This window comes from Argentina silus, assembly GCF_951799395.1.
Source record: "Argentina silus genome assembly, chromosome: Y".
Lineage (NCBI taxonomy): Eukaryota > Metazoa > Chordata > Actinopteri > Argentiniformes > Argentinidae > Argentina > Argentina silus.
In genome coordinates, this window is record NC_139654.1 from 30810184 (window position 1) to 30819309 (window position 9126).

Here is a 9126-nt window from a genome sequence, read left to right on the forward strand (position 1 = left end):
TCTAAAACTGGTCACATCCAAGCGGGCAACCACCTGCCCCCTCGATCCACCACCTTAATCAATTCCTCTCTATCCACAGGATCTGTCCCAGCTGCCTTCAAGACAGCCAGAGTCAAGCCTCTTCTCAAGAAACCAACTCTTGACCCGTCTGCTGTCCATGACTACAGACCGGTATCCCTTCTGTCATTCTTATCTAAAACCCTTGAACGTGCTGTCTCTAACCAACTGTCCTACTACCTCCTTCAGAACAACTTCCTTGACCCTCACCAATCTGGATTTAAGGCTGGATGTCACAGAGGCCCTCCACTCTGCTCAAGCTTCCTCCCTCTCCTCTGTTCTCATTCTTCTGGACCTATCAGCTGCATTCGACACAGTAAACCACCCGATCCTTCTCTCCGCCCTCTCAGAATTGGGCATCTCTGGCCCTGCACTCTCCTGGTTTGCATCCTACCATGCCGATTGCTCTTACCAGGTGAGGTGGAGAGGATCGCTGTCCTTTCCACGAGCCCTCACCACTGGGGTCCCCCAGGACTCTGTCCTAGGGCCCTTACTGTTCTCCCTCTATAACAAATCTCTTGGCTCTGTAATTTCCTCACATGGTTTCTCCTACCACAGCTACACAGATGACACTCAACTCTTTCTCTCTTTCCCCCCTTCTGACTCACAGGTGGCAACATGTGTCTCTGCGTGTCTTGCAGACATTTCTGCTTGGATATCAGCCCACCACCTCAAGCTCAAGACTGAGCTGCTCTTCCTCCCAGGGAAAGCCTGCCGTTTCCAACAGTTCTCTACTGTGACCTCCTCCCATACAGCCAAGAACCTTGGGGTGATCCTTGACAACCACTTATCCTGGGTGGCGAACATCACAGCGACTCCTGTAGATTCTTCCTCTACAACATCAGAAGGATACGACCATTCCTCACCCGAGAAGCAGCATAACTTTTGGTCCAAACACTTGTGATCTCTCGCCTTGACTACTGCAACACACTCCCCGCCTCCACCATCAGGCCTCTGCAGCTCATCCAGAACGCTGCCGCCCATCTGGTGTTCTCCCCAAAATCTCCCAATCTCCCCAAATTCTCCCATGTCACTCCCCTCCTCCGCACCCTTCACTGGCTCCCAGTAGCAGCTCGCATCAGATTCAAGACCCTGGTGCTCGCCTACCGGGCGGCAAAGGGAACAGCCCCTCCCTACTTGCAAGCAATGGTCAGCCCCCAAACCCCTGCCCGATCACTCCGCTCTTCCACCTCTGCTGGCCGCCTGGCACCGCTGCAGCGTGGATGCAGCAGCCGCACTACTCGGTCACGGCTTATCACTGTCCTGGCGCCCCGCTGGTGGAATGAGCTTCCCACTGCTGTCATGACTGCAGTCACTACCAATCTTCCGCTGTAGGTTGAAGACCCATCTCTTCAGGCTCCATCTTAATGGTCCCTCCTAATGACCTATTCACCCCCTCTTCTCCCCTGTACAAGTTTCTCTCCTGTTAATAAAAAAAAACTGCCTATGGACTAAAAATTGTGACTGCCTATGGCCCCTGGTCTGAGCATTGATTACTTTATGTTATGATGTACTGATGGATAGATGATTCACTTACTTAAACAAATGTATTTGTTGTAAGTCGCTTTGGATAAAGGCGTCTGCTAAATGCCATAAATGTAAATGTAACATGTTGAATCGGTTTGTCTTTGTCTACCTGGATGATATCCTCATCTTCTCCCCTGACAAGAAGACTCATGTCCAGCACGTCCACCAAGTCCACGTCAGCGCCTCCTCGATAATCAGCTCTTCATTAAGGCAGAGAAGTGTGAGTTCAATGCGTCCACCGTTGCTTTCCTTGGATTCATCATCTCGGAGGATAACATTGAATTGGATCCTGCCAAGGTTAGTGCGGTTGCTGAGTGGCCCACGCCAACTAGTCGTAAGTTATTGCAGCGTTTTTTGGGCTTTGCTCATTTTTATAGACGGTTCATCAGGAACTTTTGCACCGTTGCCGCCCCACTGCATGCCCTCACCTATTCTTCGGTTAAGTTCCAGTGGTCTCCCCAGGCGGATCAGGCTTTCCGTAGACTGAGGGAGAGCTTTACCCCGGCACCCGTCCTCACTCTTCCAGATTCCCGTCAGCAGTTCATTGTGGAGGTGGATGCCTTGGACGTGGGTGTCGGGGCTGTCCTCTCCCAGCGGTCTCCAGAGGACAACAAGCTTCATCCCTGCGCCTTCCTCTCCCGGAAACTTTCTCCTGCCGAGAGAAATTATGACGTGGGTAACAGGGAGCTGTTGGCCATCAAGGCGGCTCTGGAGGAATGGCACCACTGGTTAGAGGGAGCAGAGCACCCTTTTTTTGTTTGGACCAACCACAAGAACCTGGAGTACATCCGGACCACCAAGCGACTCAACTCTAGGCAGGCCAGGTGGGCTCTTTTTTTTTTATAGATTTAATTTTTCTTTGTCCTACTGGCCTGGTTCCAAGGATGTTAAGCCTGATGCCCTGTCTCGCCTGTTTGACCCTGACTCTGCCCCAAGGGTTCCCACCTACATTCTGCCCTCTTCCTGCTGGTGGGGGCTGTTACATGGGGCATTGAGGAAGAGGTCAGACAGGCGAGTGTTTATGTGCCAGTATCGGATGGCTGTCCTCCGAACCAGTTGTTTGTCCCTGTCTCCCATCGCTCTCAGGTGATCCACACCTCCCTTCTCTCCTGTCACCCTGGTATACGGCGGACTCTCTTTGTGGTCAGGCAGCGCTTCTGGTGGCCGTTCATGGAGAGAGAGGTGGGAGAGTACGTGGCTGCCTGTCCTGTGTGCGCTCGGAACAAGGTCTCCCAACACCCGTCTTCTGGTCTCCTGTGCCCGTTCCCTGTGCCTCATTGCCCCTGGTCTGACATCTCTCTGGACTTCGTCACAGGGTTACCCCCCTCGGAAGGTAACACCACCATTCCGACGGTGGTGGACAGGTTTTCTAAAATGGTGCACTTCATCCCTTTGCCTAAGTTGCCGGCCGCCAAGGAGAAGGCGGAGGCAATGTTGGTTCATGTGTTCCGTATCCATGGATTCCGTATCCACAATCAGCCTCTCCTCTGGGTACCATTCCCAGTCCAACGGCCAGAGCGAGTGGCTCAACCAGGAGCTGGAGATCTGCCTTCGGTGTCTCGTGTCCCAGAACCCAGTCACTTGGAGTAAGCACCTCCTCTGGGTCGATTATGCCCACAACACCCTGCAGAGGTCTGCTTCTGGTCTTTCCCCCTTCCAGTGCGCCGCTGGAGACGGAGGGCAGCCTTCCCTCTGCCCAAGCATTCGTTTGGAGCCGGGCCCGGCAGGTGCTCCTTAGAGGACCCTGACCTCATCCGGGAGTACCACCGAGCCCATCCTCATCTGCCTGGGACGTCAGGTGCCGTCCCTAGAGGGGGGGGGGGGGGGGTACTGTAACGTCTCGTCCTGTTTCTTTGTTTATGTTTGTCTTTGTTTCATGTTATTCATTTATTGTTTCCTGTTTATTTTTGTGTTACTCACCTTGTCTCTAGTTTCAGACACTTCACCACCTGCCCTTGTGTGTTTTCCACCTGTGTGATTGTCTACCCTGCCCTGATTGTCTTCACCTGTTCCTCATCATCCTTCCCTGTGTATTTAGTCTGTGTGTTCCCCTGTCTCTGTGCCAGTTCGTTTTTGTACCTTTGTGTCATACGTCCCACCATTTCTTAGTGATAAGTATTCCTGGTTCAACATGGGACTTCACTTTATCCTCCAGCACCTAGACTCCCCCGGCACCTATGCCAGGATCCTGTTTGTGGACTTCAGCTCTGCATTTAACACTATCGCCCCAGCTCTCCTCCAGAACAAGCTATCCCAGCTGAGCATGCCTGAGCCCACCTGCAGGTGGATCACTGACTTTCTGACAGACAGGAAGCAGCAGGTACGGCTGGGCAAGCTTGTCTCGGAGCCCCGGACCATCAGCACCGGAGCCCCACAAGGCTGTGTGCTCTCTCCTCTACACCAACAGCTGCACCTCTAGCAACCCTTCTGTCAAACTCCTGAAGTTCGCGGATGACACAACCCTCATTGGATTAATCTCCAATGGTGATGAGGCCGCCTACAGAGAGGAAGTTGACAGCCTGGCTTCCTGGTGCAGCCAGAACTACTTGGTGCTGAACGCCCTAAAAATTGTAGAGATGGTAGTAGACTTCAGGAGAAGCCCAGCCCCAACCGCCCCCCTCATCATGTGTGACTCCCCAGTTAACATTGTGGAGTCATTCAGATTCCTGGGGACAATCATTTCAAAGGACCTCAGGTGGGCGGAGAACATCACATCCACCATCAAGAAGGCCCAGCAGAGGATGTTCTTCCTGCGGCAGCTGAAGAAATTCAACATGTGATGGTCGAGTTCTACACAGCCATCATTGAGTCCATCCTCAGCTCATCAATCACCGTCTGGTTCCCTGCCTCCACTGACAAGGACAAAGGCAGACTGCAGCGGATCATTCGGTCAGCGGAGAAGGTCATCGGCTGTAACCTGCCATCTCTCCTGGACCTGTTCCACTCCAGGACCAGTAAAAGAGCAGGAAAGGTCATCGCTGATCCTTCCCATCCTGGTCACCTCTTCCAGAGACTCCCATCCGGCAAAAGGTTTCCGGTCAATCAAGACTAAAACCTTGCGCCACCTGAACAGTTTCTTCCCCATGGCAGTGGGGCTCACAACCAAGCCCCCTGCCTCTCACTGACTCTGGGACTTCCACCCCGTCACACAAACTATACACTGACAATGTAATTTATAATTATTTAAAATTATTTCTAATTTATAGTGTACATGCCCCACAACCATTTCACAGCCTCTGGCCTCATTGCCATTTAGTCTCACACAGCCTACAATATGTATTGTTCTGCTGCTCTTTTTTGTAAATTTGTTATTGCTATTTTGTTAATATTTTGCTCTTTTGTAAATTTCTTGTCAGTATTTGCTTTGTTTTTTTATGTCCATGCACCAGCCTCACCAAGTCAATTTCCTGTATGTGCAAATATACTTGGCCAAATAAAATAATTCTGATTCTGGTTTTTGATCTCAGAGTGTGTTTTTGACTTTGCCTTTTTGCCTACCCCTTTCCGGATTATCTGCCTGCCTTTTTGAACTGCCTACCTGTGTACCAAACCCTGCTTTGCCTACCCCCTTCCTGGATTTTCTGCCTACCCATTGACTGCCTACCAAACCTTTCTGAAAGTAAAGACTATTCTATTGGATTTAAGTTTTTGTCTCTGAGTTGTGCGAGTCTTTTGCCTGAGTACTCCTGCCATTATAAAATTTGTGTTTCAAAATAAATGAAATACAATTTCAATTATATCTAAATATTTAATTATTCATCAAAACATTTATATTTAATTTATATCTGTAGTGTAAAATAAATATGTAAGAACAAATCAAATATTTAATGTAAATCCTAAATCTAGATTACAGAATCAAATATTTGGTTTATAGACACATATTTAATTTCAATCTAAATCTGAGATTTGCACTTTGCCAGATGTATTAGATTTGAGAAAAGATATGGGAATGTATCCCACCCACCTCAGCAGAAAAGGTGGTGTTCTGGTTCAGTGATCAGACAAGACCATCTAAACAGGTGCCTGATGATTTTTGTGTAAGTATTTCATTGGTATGTTATGGCTACCTTCTGTAAAGGTTGCCGCTATGAAAAGGAGTAGGTTGACACTATGTTGCAACAACGTGGCTGTGTTAGCTGGGTATTGGCCTAAGATATGATCAAATAAATTGTATTCCACCATACCAACGAGTCAGCAAAATAGTCTATTAGGCGCCTATAGGCCTATATTACATTATCTAAATGACAACATGAGCGGCATAGTTGACCTCTCACTGGTCCAGCGTGCACCCATCGGCACACAGTGAATAGTCTATAGGCCTATAGTCTTCTGAGGTTTTAGTTTAGACCGAAATAAATGTGGGACATACACTCACCGGCCACTTTATTTGGTACACCTTGCTAGTACTGGGTTGGACCCCCTTTTGTAGCCCATCTGCTTCAAGGTTCGACGTGTTGTGCATTCAGAGATGGTCTTCTGCATACCTTGGTTGTAACAAGTGGTTCTCCTCTGACCTCTGGCATCAACAAGGCATTTTCGCCCAGAGAACTGCCGCTCACTGGATATTTGCTCTTTTTCGGATCATTCTCTGTAAACCCTAGAGATGGTTGTGCGTGAAAATCCCAGTAGATCAGCAGTTTCTGAAATACTCAGACCAGCTTGTCTGGCACCAACAACCATGCTACATTCAAAGTCACTTAAATCACCTTTCTTCCCCATTCTGTTTGAACTTCAGCAGGTCGTCTTGACCATGTCTACATGCCTGAATGCATTGAGTTGCTGCCATGTGATTGGCTGATTAGATATTTGCGTTACCGAGCAGTTGTACCTAATAAAGTGGCCTGTGAGTGTATTTTGTTTTAGACTACTGAAGCACAGGGTAACCAGATAACACTTTTAACAATTGCAACTTTCAAATACCTGAGTTTCTCATATATTAGAATGAAATGTCATCAGTACCGCGCATCTATAATGAGTCCAATCCATAGAGAAATTACATTCAGCAATTACATTACTGTGAAGTAATATAAAGCACGCACGTACAACGCACGTAGGCCTATGCCTATTCGTTTTCATAAACTGCATGAAATGTCGCATGTCTGGATCGCAGATCCTCTGACAACACCGACTCCATTCACTCGCAATACATTCCCATCCAGGTGTAGCTATCCGATGTGTCTGTCCTGACTTACAGGCAGCAAATTAGTATTTGACCTAATATTCCCCACGAACACGATTTTTTACAGTAGCCTAGAGTCATTATGTTTTCAATTTTAAGTCGAAAATGTGTCAAGTAGACTACTTCCCAAGCTGATAGACCTTATGGATGCGAGCCCATGCGGACAGGCGTCTGCATCCCGCACGGTGACATTTTCTGCACAAAGGAATTGAACGGAAACTTGATTGAATGTTCACAGTTGAAGCCTAATATTAGACTAACAGTTCAGTCTAATTCGCTATAATATAATTTGGCAAGTAGTCCCGCCACATAAATTAAGCTTGGATGCAAGGCTACCAATGATTTAGGCTATATGTAAGGTTAGGACGCCTGTCTTTGAGCGAATAGGCGCTGTACGCAGCATTACTAGGCTATTTTGCCAAGAGGTATACAAGAAAAGGATGTCAAAAGATATCAGATATCGGTCGACATACCACTGGCTTGGTTATGCCTACCTGTTTATAACGCCTCTAACGGTATCAAGCACAACCCTTTCCAAAAAATAATCTTCATTTCAGTTATATTTGGGTACAGGGGGTCTAATTAATGCAAAATTTCCTCCTGACAAGCCACTGTGTCAGTTGACCGTGATCTTAAGACTATTGACAAGGCACACCGGGTCACCAAAATTGTAACATTCCACTATATTGAGCAATTTCTGCCTCACTGAAATGATGTGAGAGCATGCATCAACAGCTCTATATTTTGGAACCAAGGCTTTTCCAGGCATGCAAAAATAAAGCTATTCCAGATGTAACTTTCCACCACTATTTGACTATCTCTAGCTTGCTATATGCACGAAATGTATAGCCTACTTCTTTAACGATGCATAACATTGTACACGATAGGCTACCAAAATAGACTGACAGCATGCACAAATGTATCCCTAAAAATGTAAAAGGTAAATGTATCAACTTACGATTTCAGGGGGTTCTGTACCACTGTAGCCATTTTGATATAGTACGATACAATGTAACACTGCAGATCCCGGTATTGTACATGTAATATACCAGCAATTTCAATTTCATTCATTCTCTGGGGCTGCGGCTGGAACAGCCAGCCAATAGGAGCGGGAACACGCAGTGGCAAGTATGGGGAAATGTAGTTTTTACACATGTCAATATTAAACATGTTGGGAGTTAGTGTACTACAACTACCAGTGTGTATCGCGGTCAACTGTACCACGGTCCCGCCTTGGACTTGGATGGGTAAATCAAAACGTCTACTGTGTCAAGGTTGGGTTACTGGATTGTCAATCTGTAGGTGGCATTCTTCTTGATGCATTGTTTGCTTATCTTGCAGATATAGAAATACATTGTTTCAAGATTCAAGATTCTTTATTTGTCACGTGCATACAAGTATACAGTGAAATGCAAAAGTGACAGTGCCACAGAGTAGTGCAACAATACAATAAGTTTTAAAATACAATAAAATAAAAATAGAAGTACTAAAAAACATACAGTATGGACAGTATAAACAGTATAAACAATATGAACAGTATAAGCAGTAAGCATATAAGTAAGCAATATAAATAGCAGATGGATGATTATGTGTGTGCATATGTGTTAAGATGACAGTGCATGTGTGAGTGACTTGAGGGGGGCACTGGTGGGGTCATCGTTGACGATTCTGATGGCGTGGGGGAAGAAACTCAGCCTTAGCCTCTCTGTTCTTGCTGCATGACAGCGGAGGCGTTTTCCTGACCGCAGCGGCTGGAACAGTCCATGTTTCGGGTGGTGAGGGTCCTTCATAATCCTGTAGGCTCTGGTCCTACACCTCCTGGTGTACAGGACATGGAGAGGGGGGGTTGGAGCTCCCATGGTTTTTTCTGCCAGGCGTACCACCCTTTGCAGAGCTCGCCTGTCCTGGGCCGTGCTGTTACCGTACCAGACGGTGATGTTGCCAGCCAGGATGCTCTCCACAGCTCCAGAGTAGAAGGACTGAAGGATCCTCCGGGAGACTCTGAATTTCCTCAGCTGCCTGAGATGGAACAGGCGCTGCCTTGCCTTTCCCACCAGAGAACTGATGTGGGTAGTCCAGGTCAGGTCTTCTGAGATGTGGACTCCCAGGTATTTTGTACGGGTGAGGCTGTATGAGCACCATTGGCACCATCACCAAAAGGATATGCTTTAGACTTCTGGTATTTTGTCTTTAAATGCCCATATCAATTTATAGAAACAATGTCTCAAATATGCCAATGCACAAGTAGGCTATGGTAGATTGATAATTAATTCACTAACAATATAAGTGTACACTCACTGAACACTTTATTAGGAACACCTGTGTGGGGAATGTTTTCTTGGCACACTTTGGGCCCGTTATGC

The 9126-nt window shown here is 47.2% G+C and overlaps 1 protein-coding gene across 1 annotated transcript in view; it reads right to left on the reverse strand.

Annotated features, from left to right (window-relative positions):
- The window catches only part of LOC310824243 (zinc finger protein neuro-d4-like), a gene marked incomplete at its 3' end in the record, with an annotated part of 128091 nt that extends 120261 nt beyond the window's left edge, over positions 1-7830 (reverse strand). Inside the window, exon 1 of the mRNA XM_083697077.1 lies at positions 7722-7830. Coding sequence (XP_083553203.1) covers positions 7722-7753 — 32 coding nt within the window. The 5' untranslated portion in view covers positions 7754-7830. The remainder of the gene's footprint in view (positions 1-7721) is intronic.
- Positions 7831-9126: the final 1296 nt, after the last annotated feature.